General features: G+C 43.7%; 1 protein-coding gene across 7 annotated transcripts in view; it reads right to left on the bottom strand.

Moving 5' to 3' along the window:
- Nucleotides 1-26,709, bottom strand: part of DOCK2 (dedicator of cytokinesis 2) — a 425,062-nt gene that overhangs the window by 310,946 nt on the left and 87,407 nt on the right. For all 7 annotated transcript variants that reach the window (XM_085001779.1, XM_085001778.1, XM_085001782.1 and 4 more), the window contains 5 exons: nt 24,772-24,955; nt 24,504-24,601; nt 22,526-22,615; nt 21,134-21,234; nt 20,153-20,287 (listed from right to left, as the gene is read on the bottom strand). In XM_085001779.1, the coding sequence (XP_084857905.1) occupies nt 20,153-20,287; nt 21,134-21,234; nt 22,526-22,615; nt 24,504-24,601; nt 24,772-24,955 (608 nt within the window). The remainder of the gene's footprint in view (nt 1-20,152; nt 20,288-21,133; nt 21,235-22,525; nt 22,616-24,503; nt 24,602-24,771; nt 24,956-26,709) is intronic.

Below are 26,709 nucleotides of genomic sequence, written 5' to 3' on the forward strand. Positions count from 1 at the left end.
AGAGGGTCTGAGTGGGGAGATCACTTGGCTTCACTACCATCTTGCAAATGTGATTTAACTGAGAGGGGAAGGAAAAGAGACTTTGAGGCTGTGAGACAACGTCAAGGCCCTCCGCTCAAATTTAAATTTTGTAGGAAACTGAATTTAATTTCTACCAGCAAGACAGATGTGATTTTTTTTTTTCCAGGTTACAGACTGCACTGGTGGTGTAGCTTGGCCCAGAACTCAGAATGTTTCTCCTTCTGCGTTCCGAGAATCTAACAGGGCAGGACCAATGACACAGATCCCATGAGGCCTCAGTGAGAAGCCAAGCTGCTCCTTGCTATTCTTGTCACAAGTCAGGTACCTTAAGACCACACTCAGTCCAGGGCAGGAAAGGCATTCCACACCTGTCCAAGTTTTATAAAGGATGAAAACAATTCGGGAGGAAATGACCTGCGTTTTACAGTAGCTACATCATGAAGCAAAATTACCACAGTCTTATGCATCATGCATGCGCACATGTGTGTTAATTTTTAAGCCTGGGCTTTTATTCGGGGGGAAGAAGAGTTGAAGAAAATGTTTACAGTTGGGAGAAGAAAGGAAGCAAAAAACGATTCACGTAAAGAGTTTTGATATCCAGCTAGACTCCTCCATAGCCGGGCAGTGCAGCCACAGCCTAATTCTATCTCCGAATCTTGCCTTCCTTGTTGATAAAATAGAGATACAATGCTCATTCAAAGGGTTATTGTGAGGTGAAAAAAAAATGAGATAATACCTTTCAAGTGCTTAATATTATAGCTGTCACTTCATAAGTGTTACATAAATAGGTTACTCCTATTGTCGTTGTTGATTTCTGAGTGCAGATATGATCATGTTGGCAAGGTCTCTGAGTCTACATAAATAGAAGGAACGTTTCTTAGAAGGAGTAAGGAAAAAAATATATAGGGGTTTTAGGTTATATGAAAGAAATAAACCGATGATGGGAAGGGCCATTCAGCACTGCGGGACCTCCCCTGAGAAGCTTGAAGAGAAAAGAAAACCAAGGCCTCATTTGTCTGCAAGACTTTAAATGTGACCTTGAAGTCAAGGGCACCACAGATGAGCTTTCAAGGTCCTTCTTTAGCGCTTGTTCTCTGTACATAGCTTCAGGAGGGAAACATTTTTTCTGGCTTCAGAACACCTAGAAAGATGCTTCAGAAACCAGCTGATCCTGCCAGGGAACAAATTATTGAAGGGCCCGAAGGCCCCGACCACAAGGAAAACTGGAACAACCTGCAAGACGCTGTTCTGGGGCACGCGAGTCCGACCTCAGCTCCCGGGGCCTGAATAAATGTAGCTCGATGCTCGGCTGGCATGTGATTCATTAAGGAGACACTGTGCACAGCTGAGTGCTCACGAAATGCAAATGGGGCCCCATATGGTGTGTACAACGCTTTGTACCACCTCCTTCATGCAGGTACATAAAGCCTCAGCTGAAAACAGAGATGCCAACCTCAGGCCAGCAGAATCTAACCAAGGCAACCTCAGGCTGCAGAAAGCTGGGAATGAGAATACAGGCTGAAGGGTGTCCTGGCACCCCAGGTCCTTTTCATTTTCTATATCTCAGCCGCCTCCAGTTCCTCTGAGCACATTCCTGGGCACGCTCCTGATTTCTTCCCCACCTCTTGGAGGAAAGAGACTTTTAAGTAAGACTGCATAGCTTCCAAACCACCATCCGCCACTCATTAGGTGGTCTTGTCTAAATTTCGTAATTTCTGGAAGGCTCAGTTTTCTCACTAGTAAAATGGTACTAGTCCCATAGAGCTGTCCTAACAAAAACTAATTCATGTAAAGCAATTAGCACAGTGCTTAGTACATAACCGACACTTAATAAATACTCGCTGTTGTTATATAGAACCACTGTTTTCCTCTGGATCCACTTCTGGCTTTCTAAGCCTTAGGAGGAAGAAATCAGCAACTTCATAAAAACAACTGCCATTTATTGAGCACCTACTGTGTGCCAGGCACTGCAGTGGAGTTAAACGGGAATAAGACTCAGTCCCTATCCCCAAGAAGTCACCAGGGAAACTGACAGGTAAGTCGGTGCTGTCATATATGAGAAAACCTGAACAAAGAAGTTGAATATTATTGTTGGATATTACTCCTAAGTGCCAGGCACTGTGCTCAGTTCTTCACATGGATTAGCTCATTTGATAGAGGGTGATATTATCAACATCTTACATATGAGAAAGAGAAAAAATTAAAGAGGCATGAACGGGGGAATGGAAGCCGAGAGGAGGAAGCAGAGGCTCTGGCCAACACTGGCCACAGTAAGCCACCTCCCCGACAGCCCCCCAGCCCTCAGCACCCTGCCCCCTCCCATGCCACCACCACCGCCTGTCCCCCACCTCCTGCCTTCCTCCCAGGAGTCCCGGAAAGGCCCCAGGATTAGACCAGGGTCTGGCTTGCCTCTGTCTCCCTCACCTGGTTGCATCTTTGCCTAACTTTGCTCTTGCCAAGAGGACACACACCTGACTAATTTCACAAGTGTCTGGGAACAAGCAGATTAATTAGAAGGTTTTTAAAGGTATTTCAAATGTCTCCATGATCTTACATAGAACTGAGCAAAATTGCTTCAGTGAGGTCGCGCCATACCATTCTGTTACTTTGCCACCAAGTCAAGATACTGTTGTGCCCCCAATCATGCTACATGAGGCAAACTGTAGAAGAGAGGCCACTTATTCAGTGAACTTCCTTAGATGACTGAGACACGCTGCACGTGGCACGTACAGCAGACGGTCCTGGCCACGGAGGCCTCCCTGTCCTAATACTTCATTCTTTCCCATCGCCCCTTCCCCGCCTGCCTTCTCCACCGGATCCACTTGCTCTCTGCTCCATTCAGTGGAGATCAAGGCTATGTTGGTCCTGATATCCCCATGTCTGGCAATAGGCGTGGAACATCAAAAGTGAGTTTTAAACAAAGGCATCAACAAATGATAAATTATTAAATGAAGGAACCGCAGCGCCTCCAAAGTGGATGAATGGAAACGTGTTAGGAATGCAGAACTCACAGCAGTTCAGCTAACTCTAACTAACAGCACCCAAACAATGTCCTGGGGATGGCATTAATAGTCACCATCGGCTATGCCACCTTTATTTATTATTATTACTTTTACCACTAAGACTACTACTACGACTAACTGCTATTTATTACATGCATTACGCACCAGGCACTATGCTACCTGCACAAGGTCACCTAACTAGTAAATGGCAGAGTCAGAATTTGAGCCCAAGAGTGTCTGGCTCCAAATTTCACTCCTTTAACTACTAGGCTAATACTAATACTGCCTCCAGGAAACAGAGCAAAGTAATAGTAGGTTGCCAGGAGCCGGAACAAGTCAGTGTGGGTAGGAAAGCATCACTTGCCCCTGGAAAGATGTTAGGTGGCTGTCTAGGCAAGTTAGATGGCTGGCTTTAACGTTTTAACTGTTCAAGCTCTAAATCCAAGGTGACTTGGCTGGTGTTCCTACCCCTGAGCCAATAATTTGCTCTATTACATGAAGTGTAAATTAGTTACTTTACAAAAAGAGCCATTAAGCCATTCATGGTTTCAGAAGAGTAATTACTCTGGAAAATTCACAATATTTGAAGGCCAGAACCTAACCTACCTCATTATTGCCTCTCTGTCTCTGTCTGTCTCTGTCTGTCTCTGTCTGTCTCTGTCTCTCTCCCCCAACACTCCTTCCCCCTACAATTTGGCATAAGGAATAATTGTAGCCAGCCAGTGACTGAGCCTGTCTGAAAATTATCCTTGCATGTATTGATCCTACTTAAGAAAGAAACCCTTCAGTGCACTGAGCAGGCACATTTAAATTAAAGCTATAGGACTGGAAAGGGCTCATGAAAGAGAGTCCCCTCCCTGGTACCCCATCTTCCCCCATGGTTATCATCACCATCGCCATCCTCCTACCACCACCAAGGTCTATGGACCTGACGTGAATCAGAAATTGCAGATGAAGACATGGAGTTTTGGTGCAGTGAGGCTGGAGTGAGCTGTCCAGCTCAACAGCAGCCAGAGAAAATTTCATTTGAAGGGGAACAAAGTTGGCATGTAAGGAGTTACTCTCAGAAGAGAGAGAGCAGGGCTGTATAAGAAAGAAACTATACAAGGGAGGGCGAGGACAAGGACAAAGTTGCTGGTGTGAATTGTCAAGCAGCTCTGGTACTCAGACAGGATTTCATGTGGACTTGATTGAACTGAATGCCATAGGCAGTCGAGAGGCAGGGCTCAGACCCGTTCCTGACACCAATTCTTTTGTCATTGATAAAACTATTTCTACTTGAGCTGTTACTTCTCCAGAATCTGACATTTGAGGAGGGATTGCCCCTTAGGGCAAACTGCAAAGAAGTTTCACTAAAGAGTCTTCCTGTGAATTACTCCCGGGAAGAATGATTTGCAGATGAGAGGGGAGAAAAGACAAACTCAGCATATGAGGATCTTGTTTTGAAAAATGTCTGGAATGAATGCATAAAAATTAATGCAATCACTGAAGAAAAACTGCCTCAGGTAGATGTGTAAACAGCTAAATAAAAAAAAATAGAAGTTAACAATATAGAAGAAATGAGAGGAAAACAATCCATCTAAGAAACATTCACTTTTAAAATATGGCAACTGCATGTAATAAATTAATAGTAAGTAGGTAATAAAATGCAGGCAAAAGCCTTGAAAAGACTCTAAGTTATGAATAGAGAGTGATATGTGCCCTGTGTTATATCCTTCATTCTGCTGAAAGGAGCTGCAGCCTGTATGGAATTTGGCAAGAAAAACTAAGTTGCAGAAGTCTGCACTTAGGTAAATTTCTCCATTAGCATGAAAAATGGTATTCAGGGTCTTTTCCCTCAATATAATTAGAAATTAAGTGTTCTGCAAACAGTGTTCCTAAGGATAGAGACACAGACACACACACACACACACACACACACACACACACACACACACACACACACACACCCTTAACCATAATTCCAAGACATACAAAGAAAAATACAGATTACATCATCTTTAGGCCCAATTGGTCTAAAAAGTATGGGCACTAAAAATAAATTAGGTTTTGACTGCTTCTCCTACCATTTCTTCCTCTAGGTTTTTAATGACCTGGGAAATATCTATGATATCTTATTATTCTATTGAAGTATGGTTGATTTACAATATTGTGTTAGTTTCAGATGTACAGCATTGTGATTCAGGACTTTTGCAGATTATATTCCATGAGAGGTTATTATAAGATAATGGGTAGAGTTCTCTGTGCTACACAGAATATCCTTCTTGCGTATCTAGTTTATATGTAGTAGTTTGTATCTGTTTAATCCCATATCCCACATTTGCCCCTCCCCCTTTCCCTTTCCTGTTTGGTAAACACAAGTTTGTATTCTATGTCCATGTCAGTAGGTCTGCTTCACTTTTAAAAATACATTCATTTGGTAGTTCCTGTCGTGGCGCGGTGGAAATGAATCCAATTAGGAACCATGAGGTTGCGGGTTCAATCCCTGGCCTCGCTCAGTGGGTTAAGGATCTGGCTTTGCCATGAGCTGTGGTATAGGTCGCAGACACAGCTTGGATCCTGCATTGCTGTGGCTGTGGTGTAGGCTGGCAGCTGTAGCTTTAATTTGACTCCTAGCCTGAGAACCTCCATATGCCACCAATGGGGCCCTAAAAAGCAAAAAAAATGAAAAAATAAAAAGGAATAAAAATAAAAATACATTCATTTGTATTACGGTTTAGATTCTATGCCTAAGTGATAACATATAGTATTTCTCTTTCCCTGACTTATTTCACTAAGCATAATATTCTCTAGGTCATAACAGGAAAAAACTAAGTCGCAGAATGATTACACACATGCACACGCATGCACACATACAGACATACAGGCCTAGCAAAATCTGTACATTAGATTGATCATCTCATTACTCCTGAGAAAAGAGATTGTGTATATCAATAGTCCCTTCATAGACTTTTATACTATATTCTAATGTTATCACAAGTAAATGTGACCTTTAATTTTTGAAAGAGCTATCTACCTTTTTTGAGGGAACAAACGTTTCTTGGACTCCAGTTCCTTTCTATGACAATCCTCATCCCCAGGGTCTTTCCTGAATTCTCTCGTTCTCACTATGGAGACTAGAACTAGAGGCGGGGAGGGAGCTCAAGGCCATAGACTGGAGGCAGTTTTCCCTTCTCAACCATAGAATCGAGATGCTGATTTCTCACCGACCTCCTGTTCTTGGCATGGACTGCTGCTAGAGAGACAACTGCCTAAGAAATGTCAAGTTACTATTTCTCTAAATCGTGGTCATGCCAAGCCCATCGGAACTTTGCCCTTTCACTCTGTGGCTTCCCGAGGATAATTAACCCCAGGCTTCCTGCTCTTGTTCCGCAGAGAGCCTTGACATTTGGTGTGTGGAGTTTAATAGAATTTTTAACATTTTCTTTACTAATGGTGCTGGTTTTAAAAATGCATGTGCAGTAAAACTCTTTGTTTTGAAATGTGGGAACACCTGAGGAAGTGTTGAATCCAAACACGCTGAGGTTTGCATTATTGGAGACCTCACCTGAGTGGAGGATGGCTGAGGGCCAGACAAGGTGCCAGCAGAGGGCCGTGGCAGAAAAAGCAGTAGTCTGCATCGCCAGGACTGAGTTCTAAACCAGATTCCCGCACCAGTGTGTGTTGGTTGTCGCCTTTAACAAGTCACTTCACTCTGGGCCCGGGTTCCCTCATCTCTAAGTGGACAACGGTGCCATTGAGGGCAATCTCCAGGATTCCTAATTGGTTGCTATAGCCAAAGAGTCAGGATGGGGCATGTCAATCATCCAAGACCAAGCTGGCTCACACCACAGAGTTCCCCAGCATGGCATGGTCCAATAGGTGCCTCAGCCAGAGCCTGTCATAGGTAGGGGTGGATCTTGAAGAGGCTGAGTGTCATTCAGCCATCAAGTCCCATTAATTCCACTCCCCAAGCCATTCTGTCCAGCTTTATTGAGATATATTTGACATATAATACTGTGTAAGTTGAAGGTGTACAATTTGATACAAATAAATATTGCAGAAGGATGGCCACAATAAGGTTAGTTAACACACCTATTACCTCATGGAATTACGATAGAGTGTGTATATGTTGAGAACATGTAAGATCTACCCTTTTAGTAACTTTCAAGTATATAATTCAGTATTGTTAACCAGAGACACCCAGGCCATTGACTCTCCTTCCTCTTCATCAGGACCATTTTCATCCAAGCCTCAATCACCTCTCGCCTCTGAACCCATCTTTTCTTCACTCTTACTGCCTTTCGATCCATTTTCTACGCAATGGTCAGAGAGACCATTCTAAAAACACAAATGTGATCATACCACTCTCCTGCTCCAACTCCTTTAATAGCTCTCCTCTTCCCCAGAGGTCACAGCCCGACCTTCAAGGATCTTCAAGGTCTGATCCTTCCTGTCCCTCCAGATGGTCTCCTATGAGGCCAATCCCTCCATCACCTTTCCAGAGCTCAATTGAGTCAAGCTCCCTACTATCTCAGGGACCTCCTTCCAGCTTTGTTTTTGCCAGTTACACCCTCCTCTTTCCCTGCCAAGGCCTACTCATCTTTCAGGTCACAGGTTGCTTGGCACTTCCTCCAGGACCCCTCCCTGACCTCGTGATGAGATCTGATCTTGTTATATATAAGTTCTCAAGGCACCTCACACACACACACCTCCTTAGCTTCCCCTGTACCCACATGACCATCTTAATGACTAGACTCAAAATCCCATGACTAGGCCTGCATCTCTGCGATTCCTTGCCCTATTTCTGGTGCTCAGTTCAGTGGTCTAGTGGCTACTCAATAAATATTTGTTGGGTAAACATTTAATTGCTAATGCAAACCAAAATTTGACCACTAGACAAATATTTCAATGAGATAGAAACCTTCATTATGAACTGAAGAGCTTAAAAAGAAGAATCAAGTTTTAAGGTCCAGTGTGCCTGGGATAGGTATGTGATGTGTTGAATGTAAGAAAGAATAAACGCTGGGTTACAGCCTTTTAGAAGCTATAGACATGGAGGGAAATTTCAAAAAATCTGAGAGATACCCATGTATTAAAAAGCTTTTTACCCCAAACTCCTTGCAAACTATTACATTTAGAATGGATAAGCAATGAGATCCTACTGTACAGCCCAAGGAACTATACCCAGCCTCTTGGAACAGACCCCGATGGAAGATATGAGAAAAAGAATGTACGTATATGTATGATGGGGTCACTATGCTCTACGGCAGAAATTGACTCAACACTATAAATCAAGTATACTCTAAAAAATAAATATATATATAAGTATACAGTAAATATAAATACATATTACATAATACATTTATAGTATAATATATAAGTAGATATAAATATTATATATATATATATATATATATATATATATATATATATATAAAGCTTTTTACAATCTTTCCAGATTTCCAGGCCTGAGATGACCTGTGACTTAGTTGCAAGGCACAAGTTCCTCTTGCCCTACAGAAGCCTCCAAGATGGGCAACAACAGCAAAGTCCCAGGTTCAGAGAAGAGGACATGCAGTGCGTGCAGCAGTCCTGGGCCTGGGCGGGCCCTCAACATGCTCTTTCCTGGTTTCTAGGGTTGGAAGAGGTGGGCTTCGAAATTTTATTACAATGGAGGAGGCACCAGATTCTTTCATTAAACTATTGAAAGAGGAAATGTTGATCAGGGAAAAGGGACCTTGACCCAAACAGGCGAGCAGTAAGACACGCAGCTGCCTTTTGGTCACCAGACCTTGCTGACCCCGCTGGGCATACGTGGCCTAAAGCCCAGTGCAGGGAGTGGGATCAGTTACCCCAGGAAGTAAGCCGTGAGGGTAAGGGAAGGAAAAGCTAAAAAGTAATGAATACTCTAAAGCCTAGGAGAAGGAGGAAGGACACTCTTACTTGCCTTGAGCAGGTATGTTTAGGGTTTCCATGAGGTAATTTATTTAACTACTGAATATTTCTTGAGTACCTACTATCTGCCAATCACTGTGTTCTCAAGGAATTTATAAGGAGAAATTAAAATCAACACCCAAACATGTAAAATGGCAGCTGTGATATGTTTCTGTCATTTTTTATTTCTCTTTACAATTTCCTTGATAACACAGTGATTGGTATATGATAGGCACTTGACAAATATTTTTTTGTGATACATACTGAAGGATAAAATATGTGGGCAATAAGAATTTAAACAGATTTGACCTAGCCAGGAAATACAAGGATATGTTCCCTGAGGGAGTGATGCTTGAGGTGAGCCAGGAAAGGAGAATAAGAGAAAACTATGACAGAAGGAGAGGGCAGGGCATTCCACGCCCAGGAACAGCCAGCACACAGGGCTGCAGTAGAGAGCCTAGAGGTCAGAGGGACTGAACTCAGGCCCGTGAATCCAGAGTGGAGAGAATCTGGCTAAGTCAGGTGAAGGACGACTGGTGGGCACCAGGGGACAGACCCTACAGACCCTCACAGGTCACATGTTTTGCCTTCATCCTAAGAGCAGTCAGAAGGAGTTTGAGGATTTAAAGACGATGAGCTTTCCATTCCAGACCTGAGGTGTGGAAAGAGCCTTCTGACTGCAGTGATATTTAAAGACCCACTTCTGACACTGTGGTGGACACCATGCCCTGGAAAATCTGTCCCTGGAAACAACTACCAAAGTGGATTTTCAAAACGAGTCGGTCAACTGCCAAGAAAGTACAGAACCCACAGGAGATGAACACAAAGCAAGAGTAGATTCTGGGAGCTCGCAGAGCAACAAAGTCAGCTTCTGCCCCCGAGGCATTTGCTCAACCCTGGTATCCTTAACCTCCTATTAGGATGGCTTCTAGGGGAAGAGAAGGGATGAGATCACAAGAGCAGGGATACAGCTGTCTGGTTGACTGAAGTATCCTGGCACAGAACGTCCACAGAATAAGGCTCAAAAATGTTTATCAAATGAACAAATGAATGAATGCAACTGGCTACATAAGGAGAGTAGATATGAGACAAGGAGGAGCTAATTTGGAGATCTGAAGGACAGTGATCATATGCACTGCATGACTAAATCCTTTTTCATTTTCCATCCACCCCAAAGATACAATAAGAAATAAGCCAAGCAACCAAGTAATGCATTACTTTCTATTAAGGAAATAAATTCTACTTTGGGGTTGATGCCTGCCTCCAGTGTGTTTGAACTGGATCACAAAGTACATCTGGGCATCCTGATTCAGTTCAGCATCCCCAACAATTAGGTTAGCATGGTGAATTTCACCCCTCTGGCAAACTAGATCCTTTATTATCCTACATGTCCATACGTAGTTACAGTGAATTTGCAAACACATTTCCTGAATCTACATATTTAGTCAGTAAATTGATCTCCCACCCAAGTCACTCTCTGAGGAACTGTCAACCTCTGCATTTTACAGAAATAGTTACTTTTATGGGAAGGCAAAGATTCTGCCAGCAAGCTAGCTCCCAGACTTCTCACAAGGAGTTAAGCAGGAAAGGAAATCATGTACCGCTTGAACCTGCAAGAATGAATATCCTGTGTCCTCGATGGCTTTTCCCTTAACTATCTACAGCAAGACAGTCTTGTTCTGCAAAATTAAGCCATTTAAAGGGGCAATGGAGGCAAACGAGACCAGCATTTTGCACTTTGCTGTAAGCATTTAAAGACCCACTCTGTAAGCAAAGTGTAAGACTGGTAACAAAGAGGAAAAGTTGGCTCAGCTTCTGAAGGATGGTGGCGGGGGAGCCAGTCCAGGATTATACCCTGACAAAGAACAATCCACAATGGAAGTAATTCACAGGTGGATGATGGGAAATTAATCATCAAAGTCTGATCCCTCTGGCCCCTGATGGCCTCCAGAGTAGATGTTAGGGAAGATGCTAAACTCTGGGAGGGGGTTGGCTGATTCACCAAAGATCTCCTAATGGCAAAACATCTTGCCTCTGATCGATTTTCAATCCCCAGGACCTCAGGGCAGCAGTTGATTCTTCTGACACACCCTCTGGGAAATGCTCCCTTTCCTGGCTCTCGTAATGCAAAACCTTCCTGCTTCCTCTCCTGTATCTCCAATCTTCCTTCCCTGAAACTCTCCCCATGTCCGTCCCTCCAACATGCTAATCTCCTGCATTGCATTCTGAGTTTTATAGCATTGCTCACCTGGGCAACAGCTTCAAATACCTCTTTCTGCTAAAGGAGATGGATTTTTACCAAAACCATATCTCCATTCTCTACTCCCCTGAACTCTGAATCTGTATCTAACTGCCTGCTATGCATTTCCACCTGGCTACAGCAGTAAACACTTCCAGCTTCAAATGTCCCAAACCAAACACACCATCTTCCCCCTAAGACCTGCTCCTCCCCTCCTTCATTATGCCAATGAGAAATGACGGGTCAAATGGGCCACAAAGTTCAGTGTCAGATCAGCTGATTGGGCTCCTCCATCAATTCCATCCCCCGTTCAATTAGTTTGGGCAAGCCTCCATCTGCAAACCCTTTTCTTTTGCTTTCCTTCTTCCCCAGTCCCACTGTGACTACTGCCGTTCATGTCCTCTTGCCTGGATTATTGCAATAGCTTCATTATTGATCTCCTGCCACCCTCCCCTACACCCACCATTTCCCGCATACGAGCCAACCTTACTCTGCAGTAATTTTTCTAAAACATGAATCTAATTATGTTAATCTCTTGATATAGATTAGCAGAGGCTCCCCACTGCCAAAAGCAGGGGTTTCCAAAACTGCTCCCAGGATGGGGAAGTTTAAGCATGATTCTCGACAGATGCTTATTTATTTATAAGTTATATTCATGGACTATCTAATTTTAAGTCATATGTCTATAAAGCTTAATTTCTTCATCTGAGGACAAAATAAAGAGAATTTAATATTTTTGTCTGATCCCAGTGTATTAGTTTGTACTCCAGTGGAGTACCCACTCTGTGCTCTGAAGGTGGAGGGTAGCATCTATGCTGCTGTCTCCCAGGATGGAGGATGAGGTCAAGCCCTTTTGTCTGCATTCAAGGTGTTTCACAATCCAGCTTCAACGCCCCCCTTCAGACACATCCTCGCTCCCCTACTCCCTCAGTCTGCCCCCCCGCCCCCGCCCCCGCCAGCCACTGTTCCACAAAAGTCCTACTCGTGAGTGGCCACAGAACAGCACAAGGAACTGAGGCTTTGGTATCAGATCCTTCCCTACCAACTCCTGCCTTTGTGACCCTGAGTCACCTTCTGCACCTCTCTGGGCCTCAATTTCCCCTTCTTTAAAATGAATATAGTAATACCTATACTTGGCAGGGTTGTCAGGAGTATTAGGTACGGTAGAGTGAAAAGTGACACAGGGTCGTGCACAGAGCAGAGGCTTTATAAATGGTGCCTCGGAGTAGCAGGGGTAACTGGAGGTTCCACATCATATGCTGTTCCTTCTACTTGGAATGCCTGATTCTTTTCTTCTATGGGAAGGCTTTTTAAATGGCTTTTAATGCCTAGCTTAATGCGTCACCTCCTCTGGGAAGAATGACTGATCCTCCCGAGGTGGAATTAGTTATTCAAACCTGTCTGCTCCAAGGAACCACTTGCAGGCCTCCACTGAATCACATCACTGATAGCTGATTATCCCAGACATGCTGGCATTTGATTGCTGGCACGCGTGTCTTTCTTGCCCACTAAATTGCCACTGCTTAAGGAAGTCTGACTTAATTTCAGAGTTCCCAGCACTTACCAAAGCCCCTAGTACTAATAGGTGCTCAATAAAAGTTTATCAGTATTTTCATACACAAAGGGAAAAGAGGACTGCTTAAATGTGCATGTGTACGCACCATTTCATGTTATAAGGACAACTTACTGATTTATGAAGTGCTTTCATATATGCTTGTAAGAAACAGTTTGTTACCTTCCTCTCTGCCCTGTAGCAACTCATAAAATAGATAATAAATTAAAGAAAAGTAACTGTTTGACAATATCCCTTTATGACAATTTTCTCTTCCATCCTGATCTGATGCCAAGTTAATGTTATCATAAAATAATTCCATTAACTGCAATTGTGCAGTTTACTAAGCCATTACTGTCATCAAAAAGTGAAATTATATTCAAAACTGAAAACAGAAGCTTACACAGAAATAAATGGCATTAACATGCAAACAAATTTCATGCAGAGAAACAAAAATAGCAATATGACCGGCATTCCAACCCATGCTCAGCATAAACAGATGATTACATTTTAATATTCATTCCTACATGAACAATGAAAACAAATCACACTGGCAAGTACCTCCGAGTTAAATTCATATTTGTTTAAAAAGGCAGAGGCTTATGTATTCTCTCTGACTGTAGGCTACACGGGGCAGGCCTGAGCTTTATTCAGACAACCTTGCTGCCTAACATATTCATGACCTGGAGGATAAACTAGTATATAATATTTACATAAGGAGAAATTGAACTGGTGGAAGGATGAGGTGGGGCCAAGGGAGGGAGGGCAGGATGGGTAGAATAATGCAAGATGCAAAATACAAAGGCACAAGCAAGCATCAGAGGGCATCACACCATCTGATGCTAAAGTAATTAGAAAAAGGGCAATGATGTCTGGCCCTGGGTGAACAGAGCCAGATTGGGGGCGTCTGCTGGAGGTGAGAACCGTGCTCCTTTGAGCCTGTGTTAATGGAGTGTCAGCCCCAGTACAGGCAAATGACATTGTGCACACCATGGCCAGCCTTCCTGGGTCCCAGGGGAGGGTTGGGGAGCAGAGAGACTCCCGGAGATGCGGCTGCTCTCCTTAAGATGCTGAGTGCATTCCTCTTTCCCTGACCAATGACTTGCTTCCAAGGGGCGTGAACTCACCTGCGCTGGCCCCACGTCAGCTTTTCTTTATTCATTTCTTAGGAGGATACAAGGACAAAGTCATGGCTGCTGGGACAGCTTTGCCATGCTGGCAAGGATGCCTTTCCTGACAACTCCTGCTCCAAGTTGCCACTCTTCACTGAAGTTCTACTGGGCTTAGGGCTAGATGGTAGCACCTAAACCCACCCAGCCTTGCACCTCTCAGCAGTCCCAGCAGAACCCAGCCAGAGACCCTTCCAGCTGGAGCTGCTCTCTCAGCACAGCCCCTCCTCTTGACCAACACACTTTGCACTTGCATGGTCTGGAAAAAGTTTCACATCTCAAATCTGTTTAATCAGATGAGGCAGAATGCAAAGACTTGCTCTGCTCATTTTTAGCTGTGTGACTTTTGAGCTTGAATTTAAGAGCCTTAGTCTCATCATCTGGGAAAGGGGAAGAGAAATCCCATTCTTTTTGTTTTTCTTTTTTTTGGCCACGGCATGCAATGGCTTGATGTGGGATCTCAGTTCCCAGACCATGGATTGAACCTGGGCCAAAGCAATGAAAGCACCAAGTCCTAACTGCTAGACCACCAGGGAACCCCCTCTGTCCCATTTCTTATTGAAGGAATGCCTACTATGTGCTGGGTACTTTCCTCAGTGCTTAGAGTGCAGCACAGAATAGGCTAAGATGCCTGTCTTTGTGGAATTGACATTCTAGCAGGGAGAGGACAGTCACTGATCAAAACAAAACCATAACTTGTTATTGTATCCTATGTTAATATGTGATTAGTTCCACCAGGAGGAGAATAAAAAACAAAAAGCAGAGTGAAGGGGGAAGGCAATCAGAAGTGCCAGGGGCAGGGGGTGCCTCTGCACATGGGAGGGTGGAGGAGAAGTTTGAACAAAACTGTGGAAGTGGTGGGGGAGGGAGGAAACAGGTGTCTGGGCGTGGGTGCCAAGGCTGCATGGGGAACTTGAGCCATAGCAAGAAGGCTGGTGAGAGTGAGAGAGGAGTAGGAGATGGGGTCAGGAGATGAGATGCTGCACTGTGGAGGCTGATGGAGATAATGCATGAGATGCCTTCGACAAGTAATAATAACCGGGGGCACTTGCCATGTGACAGGCGTTGTGCCGCCTGCCTGAGGTCCCTCAGCTCATTCAGTCTGCACAAAAACCCGGTGGTTGTACCAGCTTACATTCCCACCAACAGTGCAGGAAGGTTCCCTTTTCTCCACACCCCCTCCAGTATTTGTTATTTGTGGACTTATTGATGGTGGCCATTCTGACTGGTGTGAGGTGGTATCTCATGGTAGTTTTGATTTGCATTTCTCTAATAAGAGGGATGTTGAGCATTGTTTCAAGTGTTTGTTGCCCATCTGTGTATCTTCCTGGGGGAAATGTCTCTTCAGGTTCTTTGCCCATTTTTCAGTTGGGTTGTTGGCTTTTTTTGCTGTTGAGTTGTATAAGTTGTTTGTATATTTTAGAGATTAGGCCCTTGCCAGTGGCCTAATAAAAAAGAACAAAATAATGCCATTTGCAGCAACATGGATGGAACTAGAGACTCTCATCCTGAGTGAAGTAAATCAGAAAGAGAAAGACAAATACCATGTGATATCACTTATATCTGGAATCTAATATATGGCACAAAGGAACCTTCCAAAAAGAATCATGGACATGGAGAACAGACTTGTTGTTGAAAAGGGGGAGGGGGAAGGAGTGGGATGGACTGGGAAATTTGGGTTAACAGATGCAAACTATTGCCTTTGGAATGGATAAGCAATGAGATCCTGCTGTATAGCACTGGGAACTCTGTCTAGTCACTTATGATGGAGGATGATAATGTGAGAAAAAAGAATGTATGCATGTATGTGTAAGTGGTCACCATGCTGTACAGTAGAAAAAAAATATACATAAATAAATGATAAAATAAAAGAAAAAACATACGCAAAGAACTTAAAAAAAAAAAAAAACCTGGTGAGGGTTTTTCCACATCTGGCTGTTTTACAAATGGGGAACCTGAGCTTGGGGCAGATTACAGAAATTTGTCCACAGTCAGAAATTTTAGTAATGGTAGTGGTAGGATACAAATGCAGACTTCGCAGCCAAGTAGCCTGGCTCCAGAGATGGCGCCTTTAACCCCTGAGCTGACAGCCTCTCATAAGCAAAGGGTGGGGGTGAGTGTGGTGAAGGACTGTGATGGCAGAGCCAGAGCAGCCCCAGGAGAGGGATCACGTGGAGGAGAAGGAGGAAGCAGGTCTGCAAGGAGAGCGGAAGGTGTGATGCAAAAGCAAAGACAGGAAAGCCAAGTAGGAATTAGAAAGCTGGGTACAGCACGCACAGCTGCCTGGGCCAAAGGGCCAAAGGGGACTGACCACACACACAGAGGACATGGGAGCAGCAGACACAAGCAGGGCCCACACAGTGGGCCAGCAACACATCCAGATGAATTCATGGAGCTGTAAAAATTCCCTATAGTGCTATCCTCGAAAAGCACAGACACCTGATAAAGTGTCCCCTCCTCCTAAAAAATAAGGAGCAAGGACTGTTTCCAAGAGCATGAACAAACGGTAAGCCAAATTTTGAGAATCAAGACACTAACATTCTCTCTTCCTGATTTAAATGTGCGTCTTTGAAACAAGAACCCTTTTTGTTTTCTAGGTGAAAACATGGTAACAGCTAACATTTATTTTGCTTATGGAATAAACATCAGACACTACATGGAGACTTTATACATATAATTTCATTTCCTCATCAAAACACTAAAAGCAGGTTTATCCTCACTCATGGATGAGGAAGTTGAGGCTCAGAGAGGCCGGGTGACTCACTAGGCCGGGCGCTCACAGGGCTAGGAGTTTCCAGTGCGAGCGCTGAACACCACCGAGCCAGCTGCCCCGCACAGCATGAACATCGCCCCCTGTACCCCAGTCAACAGCAGCACTAGGATTTGGAAGGAACATGGACAAGCAGGAGCAAATGCTATCACTGAATGGGCTCTGGATTGCCTCTCATTTAGACAGTCCTCCTTACAGAGGCTCTGCAGTCTCGTTTCTATGTGCCTGGACAGCAGGAATGGAGCTCTTCAGTGTCCATCTCGTGGACCAGAGAAGCACAGGCTGCCTTAGACTCCAAGTAACTCCACAGGCTCAGAAATGTGGGGGATCAGCTCACGGGTTGTGTGAGCTTCAGGATAAACGGCACTGCAAGGGGTTTTGTAAAGAAGCTCAGTACTCGGAAGATAATCACTGCAGCTTTCTCGGAAGGCCCCTCACTGTGCTCTATACCTCCCAGGGCCTCAGTCATTCCACAAAAGCCTAGCGGATGTTAGTCATATTTATGACCACCCAGCATCTTTTGGCTACACTTCCCAGAATTTAAGAATCTCCTATATTTTGAAGCCTGCTCCCTAGGCCAAAGCTCAAACCTGCTCTTCCAGCTTCCATTGCAACTATGGCACAGGTACGTGCCCAGAGACCACCACCCATTGAGGCTTTGACTCAGGAGCTAGAGATATAAGAACATAAGAAGAGGGGACAGGAACATCACTTTCTTTTTCTGTGTGGTAGAAATGGATGATACTAAAGATAAGATGCCAATCCTTCTCAACAGCTTCTCTTCCTCTTTTACCTAACTGTTATCTTGCCAATTGACACAGGAAAATCTCTAGTTCTTCTAAATGCTCACGTGCAGTATGTGCAAAGAAAACATGGCAAGGGAAAAGCTAACAGGAGCTAGATCAGCTGCACTTGTGCACATGAGGAAAGAAGACAAAGCTGTAACAGGAAACAGAAACACAATACCAGACTCCATAAGCCCCCAAAGCAATAATTATATTATGATTTCCCACCAGCTGGCCTAGAAATCTCAAAGCATTGAATCTTCTATTATCCATTACCAAGTAAAATGCCCTCCTGGTTTGGGGAAATACCCCCATCGCTTCCCAGTGTCCTCCAGGTTCCACTGAAGAGCAAACCACTGTGAAAGATCCTAAAACGAGCAGGACCTACCTTCCCTATTCATGAGAAAAGATCTAATATTATGTCTGGGTTACCATAGAGAGATCCCTGACCAAGTGCCTTCTCCTAGTTCCCCAAATGCACTTCATCCAACAGACATTTTTTGAGTGTCAATGTTCTACATGCTATGCTGGGGGTACAGCAAAGAATAACAGATCATCTCAATCCTTAAAAAGCCCAAAATCACCACTTAGAGTTCCAATAGCACTGAAATTATACCGAATAATGTGCTAGGAGCTCTGTAAAATGATATGCCTTCAGACAAAAGGAAAAAAACAAATGTATAAATGCTCTTTGTTCCAGTGAAGGAAAGAGGCAAAAACTAAGAGAGGTAAGACAGGAAGGAAGAAGGAAGAGAGGAAGGAAGGGAGGAAGGAAGGAAGGAAGGAGGGGAGGGAGAAAGGGAAGGAGAAAGGAGAAATAAATCAAAATGACAAATTGAGGCATGAGATATGATACATGGAAAAGATACATTCTCCTTGTATATCTGAAGTTATCATTTGGAGATGCAATAAGATATCATTGCCCAATATGGAATTACAATGTTTGAATCCTCAAACCGCTGCAATAATTCAACTCTTAGAAAAACCCACAACTGACTTTCAAATAATTGACAAGTATTGCTTGACCTTGGAAGAATACCCCTAGACTTCAATACACGGTCACTGCAAAACCCACAACTGACTTTCAAATAACTGACAAGTATTGCTTGACCTTGGAAGAATACCCCTAGACTTCAATACACGGCCACTGCCTTGACTATCTGACAAAACAGAGGAGCTGAAATAGATACTTGATTTTTAGAAGAGCCTAAGTGACATGTGCTTTGTGACATGGTTCAAGACACTCATCTCTATTCATCAAGAGAAACATCAAATAATTTTCCTAAAAAGGAGAATCCCGAGTGATTATCCATTTCAGATGCTTCTGGGTATGAAGCATTCTTAACCCATCCATTGTCTTGATCAAAATGATGGTTTACTGAGTTCTACTTCCTCTAGGGAAACCACCTCTCTAACTACACAAGTTTATACCATAAGTTAGCCTGACCTGTGGCTCCAGAGGTGAGCATGTGACCATAAGCATCTAATATGCATATTTATTCCCCTGGTCACACCGTTTAAGACATTAGCACATGACACAAGACAGTTCTTGGCACGAGATTCTGCTGGAACAACAAAGAACCTATAGTTGCTTAAGCTAGTAGAATACGAACCTGAGGTTCCAGTGGTTTCCACACTGGAAAACTTTCCTCAGAAAGCAACCAACAAAAGGAAAGCAGAGCCAAGATCTAGAGAGATAAGAGACTACCTCAATGACACTAAGCATCTGGATCTAGTCGTGCCTAGGGCCAACGACCCTCAGGATTTTTCAATAATGCGAAATAAAGTCCTATTTCTCCCTGAGTCAGCTTGAGTTGAGTGTTTGAGTGTTCTCTGTTTGCATTGATAAGCATCCTGACAATGCATTTCTTGTATGCTCCTTCTTGTTTCTTATCACATGCAACCAACCTGGTCATACGCAAAACCAATTCCCTGCCTAACTTTGCCTTGTAGCCAGGATGAACAGAAATTGTCACTTTGTACGCTGCATTGGAATGCTTCCATCTCTAAAGCCCTTCCCCCTATTTTTTTTTATTAAAGTATATATAGTTGATTTACAATGTTTCTTCAATTTCTGTTGTACAGCCAAGTGACCCCATCATACATAGTTCCCTGTGCTCTACAGCAGGACGCCACTGCCCATCCATTCCAAATGTAACAGTTTGCATTTAAAAACTACCCTTTAAAAGGGCAGCTAACCTCTGATGTTGACCATCAAACATCAAATCTCTTAGGTGCTCTAACATGTCAGCTCACTTTTTGGCCACTAGGATTTCATGGATAGGCAGGTCAACTGCAAATACCAGCTCTTCTGTCATGTGCATCCTCCTAGAGCCAAATAAATGTCAAATTCTCTGAGTTCCGCTTTCCGCATCCTCATGGAATAAGATTCCTGGAAGGTTTTCGCCATATCTCAAATCAAATAAAGAATGTTAGATGAAATGCAGAAGAGCCTCAAATCACAAATCATATTCACTGAATGAAACATAACTCTTCAACATTTAAAGATTTCTTTTTTCCCCAAATGAATTTGGAACAATTATTACCTATTCATAACTCCCTAAGTTGGAGTTATAAGTTATTTTTGATCAATGGTTGGTTCTTATTTTGTGAAAGACTTTCTCCAATGGCACAAATACTGTTGTATCTCTGAGGAATTGCAGAACTAATCAATCACTCTTACATAATAAGCACTCACTGTGAAAATAATGTCCTCGACCGAACGATGAACTTGAACACATATTCCAAAGCTTTCAGCGTTCTTAGGATCGGTTCACATTGCTCCCCTCTGCTGGAGGTATCCAAGTAAGTCTTCAGCACCGTCATCAGTTTCCTAAATAAGGGATTATATTCTCAAAATACATCTCTTTCTAGCCCACTGCATGGTAATTAGTTTGCTCAGTAAATTATAAGGCATTCAATCAAAGGTTAAAGGTGGTGGTATAGCCAAGCTCACTCACCCATTTACACCCTAAAAATAACTCTGCTTAGAAAATATATTTAATACAGGAAGTGAACAAGTACTTCCTGCTCATAAAAAGCCAGCAAAGGAAAAAATGAAGGAAAAAAATCTTTTGACTAGGAAAACTAGTTATAATGAGGATGTGAGTGAGGATGATGGTGGTGATATCATCCTTTTTAGCTTTTTCTCCCCACAGGAAATGTTCTTGTAATATCATGGAACTCCTTTGCTTGGAGACTTTTCATGTTTCTTTATTACCGGCAGGGACGACTCTGAACTACTTGGCTTGCTTTTCTAGGCCCCTTCACCAACAGGCCTCTACCAACTTTTCCAGCATCATCTCTGATCTCTAACCCTCAATCCTCTCTACCCAAGCTGTACTGAGCTCCTTGTCATATGTACTTCCTTTCTCTCTCGCCTTCGAATCCCAGTGTCTACCACAAGTAGCTGCTCAATATATGATAGCTGACTGACTGACTAAATGAATGAACAAAGGAACAAGTACTGCTTCCGTGTACTTCTGACCCTATGAAATACCCATACTAACCTATTAGTTTGCATATTTCTATTTAATCCAAATAACAGTCCAGATTGGGTTCTGTTATTTAAAAAAAAAAAAAAAGTAGAACTCACACAAACTGGTGACAAAAGGAAACTACTCAAGTTTCTTGTGACCTGGGCATCCTGGGGGCGAGGAGGAGGTACGCAGTTACTTACTTGTAAGCTAGGGTAGCACTGAAATGCTGTTGAATGTAAGCCTCCAGAACGGTGTTGAAATGCTGGAACTTCCGGTCAGCAATGAGTCCTATTATGTAGATCTTAAGGGAGAGACAAGGAATCAGTGTCTTGGGAGCAGACCTAGGACAGGAAGCTGTATTCACATGGCATAAGAGAACCCCTCTCAAAATTCTGCTGCCCAGGAACTAGCTCACTGATAGATCTTTAGTCCTTGTCATTAAGGTAGTAGCTCTCCTAAAAACTGCTTCATGAAGTATGCTATACGGGGCTATAAGATAAAAGGGTTTCATGACCAGGTTAGTTTGAGAAATCTCAAGTGATCATCCTTAAAGTGCCTTCTTTATTGCAGGCCTTATCAGAGCCTTCTCTATGTTTATGGTCATTGGAAATCTCCAAAAGAGTCATGCAATGTTCGGGACTTCCCTAAGTTCTTTCATCAAAGGGTCTTTTGGCCAGGAAGCATCTTTCCTTAGAGCTAGCCTTCTAGGAGGCCCTCTTGAGAAGCACTGGATTAAGTCATAGTTGCCTCTAAGTAAGCTCCTGAAAAATGTAAATGTCACAGACACAAGGGACTGACACATTACTACTTTATTGGTCACTGATCCCTTAATGCAGATGTTACTTATGTACATGTCTGACATGACACTGAAAAGATGTGCGTTGGGACAGCGAGAGGAGGAAGAGATCATGTGGAAAGATAAAAAGAGAACTGGTCTGGATGGTGTGCCACCCACTGTGAAAGGTTCTCTATAAATGGTGGGAAGACGTGTGTGCTGACACTGCTGAGTTGCAGACTGTGAGGAAGAAGGTAAACAAGGGTTAGGAAACATTTTGGGTGCTTTACAGAAGGCCGAAGCGATTATTCACAGTATCCAGCTTCATGTACCATCAAGCAGAGCCAATCCACCTTCAACACTTTAAAAACTCCCCTTTCGGAGTTCCCTTTGGGGCTCAGCAGAAACAAATCTGACTAGCATCTATGAGGGTGCAGGTTCGATCCCTGGCCTTGCTCAGTGGGTTAAGGATCTGGTATTGCCGTGAGCTGTGGTGTAGGTCACAGACGCGGCTCGGATCCCATGTTGCTATGGCTGTGGCATAGGCCGGCAGCTACAGCTCCAATTCGACCCCTAGCCTGGGAACCTCCATATGTCACATGTGTGGTCCTAAAAAGACAAAAAACAAAAACAAAAACAAAAAATCTCCCCTTTCAACCACCCTGCCAGTGCTTTCAAATGAACTCAAAACAAACAAAGGGCATCAGTAACTTGTTCACTGGTCTGGGTACCAAGTGGGCCGTAAGGTCTCCATGTTCTCACAGTGAGACAAACGGTAATGCCTAATGTCAGTCAACACCTGCCCGCGCTCTCTTACCAAAGCATCGAAGACGAGGATGTCATACTCGTTACTTTGAGAATGCTCCATCATGATGTTGAAGAGGGCATCCAGGGTATCCTGGAGAAACTGGACAAATAATGAAGGTCTCATAAGAAAGAGTACAGGTGACCCAGACGTCCCACTCCTCAGCGTATACCTAAGAGAACGAGGGCACCCATCCCCACATGCCATGTTCAAAAGGGCCGGGTGCTCTATTCACAAGAGCCGGAACATGGACCATCCAGTTGTCCATCTTCAGCACTGCATATGCAGAGTGGATGCATGTACGCTGGCATTTTCACATCACAGAATACTCCACAGCAATTTTTAAACAGAGCAAAGTACTTCTACATGGAATGATGACTGTAACTCTCGTGAGCATTGTGTAGAGTAAGATAAGTCAGGCATAAAAAACGTGCATTCGGAGTTCCCGTCGTGGCGCAGTGGTTAACGAATCCTACTGGGAACCATGAGGTTGCGGGTTCGGTCCCTGCCCTTGCTCAGTGGGTTAACGATCTGGCGTTGCCATGAGCTGTGGTGTAGGTCGCAGACGCGGCTCGGATCCCGAGTTGCTGTGGCTCTGGCATGGGCCGGTGGCTACAGCTCTGATTAGACCCCTAGCCTGGGAACCTCCATATGCCGCGGGAGTGGCCCAAGAAATAGCAACAACAACAACAACAACAAAAAGACAAAATACAAAAAAAAAAAAAAAGTGCATTCATTGTCACTCTATTTTTATGAAATTCAAGAACAGGCCAAACGATGATGGCAGTCAGCTTAGCGGTTACCCTTGAATGGGTTACTGACCGAGAAGAGTATGGAGGCACCTACAGCAATGCTAAGAATCATCTGGGTGGTGGGTATACAGTTGTGTACATGTGTAAAAACACTTCAGCTGTACTCTAAGATAAGTGCTCTGTACACACTTTACTATATGTAGCATATGCAAAAAGGAGGCAACGGCATGCCCTTTCAGATGACTTTCCCATGCTGCCCAAAGGTGACAGACCTTGTAAAAGGATGTCTGGGAGACTTACCTGCCATTGCTAAACCAGGCAGGCTAGTCAACGATGCACAGTTAAAGTACTGATCTGGAAATGTGACCACCGCTTCTCCATATATGGACAATCAACTAAAATCTGATTTCCTCCCTCTTAAGAGATGGGTCAATATTTCCTATAGTTCAAAACATAGAGCTACTACATTAAGATGTTCAGTCTCTAGCTTGTTTCAAGTTCCTGATGGAAACGAGATCACCAGGACCTCTGGGAAACACTTGTCCCAATTAGGAGTCTGGGGAGAGGGCTGCTTTATTTAGATCTGCACTTGAGACACTGTATCCTCCACCACGATGTGGACACAACAACATGTCTGACATATGCATTGTTTTCTGCTTATTTCACTTAAAATGTGAACGTTGATGACTTTCTCTTTCTCATGTTTAAAACATAATGTTCTTGAAGCAGTGGAAACCAAGAATACTTTTTATTTCTAACAGCAACATGTAAATAATACTAAGAGATCATACTACCATAGCAACTTATGACAATGAAAATAACATGTTTAACTTATGATAATGAAAATTGCATGTTTCATATGTTTTAGTTCAATTATTGTGTACCATGTATAAGAGACTTGATGAGTAATTGGAAAATATTTATCATCTTGAATGCTCACAACCCTGAAAAATATGTCATGGCAAGCGGTTGAGCTGAGATCTACACCCAAGTTGATCCAAACCCAGAGGCTGAGCATAACCATACTTTGCTGCTGCTCAACACACAGCATCAGTGAACCACATCATCCCCCAGATTTCCTGGTAAAGATTTCTAATGGCAAACTGGGACTCCGTGTCCCACTGTCAGAAGAAAAAGCTGTCCTATCTCCTTTGACACTCCATGTGTCCCCCAAGGCCACCCAGGATTGAAAGCCCTGTCCCCGGTGGAGGAATACAGGCAAATGAAAGCCCACTGACCTTCACTACTTCTTCTCCATCGACAATCTTCAATTTTTCTAAATTCTCCTGTAGCAGCTGTGGCTTCATACGCCACTTCAGTAAACCCAGCAAACCCACTGAAACAGAGTCCAGAAAAGCAGAATTACTATTACTGGTCTAAACTGTCCTTTTCAGGACCTTCCTCACCTTGCCCGCTCTTGCTTGCTCTCTCTCTCTCTCTCTCACTCACACACACACACACACACACACACACACACACACACCCAGCTCTCAATGGTTCGGATACCATTCTGGGTGAGCTTTGTGGAGCACACCAGTGTAGAAATAGAGAACACATCCCGGGAGCTGACAGAGAGCCCCCCAACACTGCTGGAGCTTCGACTCAAGGTGGTCGCCTTGTTTTCCACGTGGTGTCGGTAAGAGGGAAGTGTCAGATAAGCGCTGGCATCCTCCATCTTCTTGCTGTCCCCCTGGAAACAACACCTCAGTTAATTCCCCAAGCCAAGAGAACATACCCAATGCTACGCAGTGCTTGCACTGGCTTTAAATTACACACTGAAGGTGGGGAGGGTCAGAAATAATGAGGAACATCATCAGAAGGGCAGTGAACATCAGCTAAGGGAGGGCTGTTATTCCACAACACAGGCAAAGACCCAAAGTTACATTAACGGAAAAGGGACTGGTGAACCACGGAAGGCTCTGTGGCCTTCATTAATGGCACAGAGGGAACGGAAGATTCCCAAACTGGATAATTTAATTCATTCTAAGTTTTATAAGACCTTAACACAAATAAGCCTGCCAGCAGGATAAGGAATCAGCTTAAAAAAAGAAGTTATGAGCAAAGGTCCTGGGTTCTGAAAGTGATGGGATTTAGACCCTGTTCTCCCATTCACAAGTCGATGTCATTTCAGATATGCTCCTTGGTCTCTCTGTGTCTCATTTTTCTCATAATTAAACTGAGGATTAATCACATTACCTACTTCTAGAAATCTTGAGCGGACTAGATGACATAATGCATATGGAACATGTAGTGAAATGATAGGCATGTAAGTCCCTTGACATATGCTGAAACGGATGCTGAGACGTAGGCACTGCAGGAGTCAACACTGATGGAGCCCTTCCTCTGCACTAGATGCTGCACTAAGTGCTTTATATGCCTCAGTTCACCTAAGTCTCACAACAACTGTTACTGTTGTGGATACTGTTATCATCGTCAGTTTACAGATGAGGAAACTGAGGCTTAAGGAAGGTGATGAAACTGAAAACTGACTGCAACTGAGACTGCCCCCAGTGAGTTCCCAACCTACTGGAAAAGAACAGCTTTTAAGCCAAAATAACTCTTTGATGTGTCATAATTGAGAAAACAGAGGCTGTACAGAAGAAAGGGGGGTGTTCTGGAAAAGTCAGAGAGAATTCGAGAAGTGTACCATGTGAGGAAGCTTTGCTGAGGCTGGTTGCCATGCTGACCTCAGGCAAAAGTGCAACGTCAGCCTCCAAGGCGGAGAAAGTCAAGGGCAAGGGTTGGATCCCTGTGCTGAGCACTTAGCCTTGTCCTGATTCACAGCCACACACTTTGTCTCCCGCCAGGTGCTAGCAGGGGCATGCTGCTGTCACAAGAGGGGTTGTGGGGAAGCTTGCATGTAAGATCAGGCAAACACTTCCCCACTTCTAGAGAACAGTCCACGTCTCCTGATGTAAAAATAATGACCACTGACATCTATGCCCTTTTAAAGGTCCTTTCATTTGGGTCATCTTATTGGTTTGTCATAAATATTACCATCACCACTCAGGAAAAAGGAAACTGAGACTTCGAAAGACAAGTGAGATGACCCCAGATTTAGTCAGCAGCAGGATCAGGCCCCTAATTTCTACTATTTTTCCATTAGCTACAGTGAGGAATCTCAAACATTTCTTTCTGGTCATCTGTTCATCGCACAGGTGTAGAGGGTCAAAGCCCATCCTGTAGGTAACAATAACCTTTTTCATTTCCTGAGGGTCCCCTGTACCTGTTATTGTCATATTTACATGGACTGACTCATATGATCCTCACAACTATTCACTGAGGGCTCATCACTGAGGATGTGGAGGCCCAGAACAGGTAAGTCTTACCAAAGCAGGTAAGACTTTGTACAAGGCCTCACAGCTGGGCCTTGTGTATGACCCTGGGTCCTGCTCTTAATTACTAAGCAATCCTGCTATCTCCCCTGCATTTCCCCCATGCTCC

The sequence above is a fragment of the Sus scrofa genome, chromosome 16 (assembly GCF_054392235.1).
Source record: "Sus scrofa isolate SSC_HxYL_T2T_F1_AM1 chromosome 16, Sscrofa_HxYL_maternal_Yorkshire_Landrace_v2.0, whole genome shotgun sequence".
Taxonomy (NCBI): Eukaryota; Metazoa; Chordata; class Mammalia; order Artiodactyla; family Suidae; genus Sus; species Sus scrofa.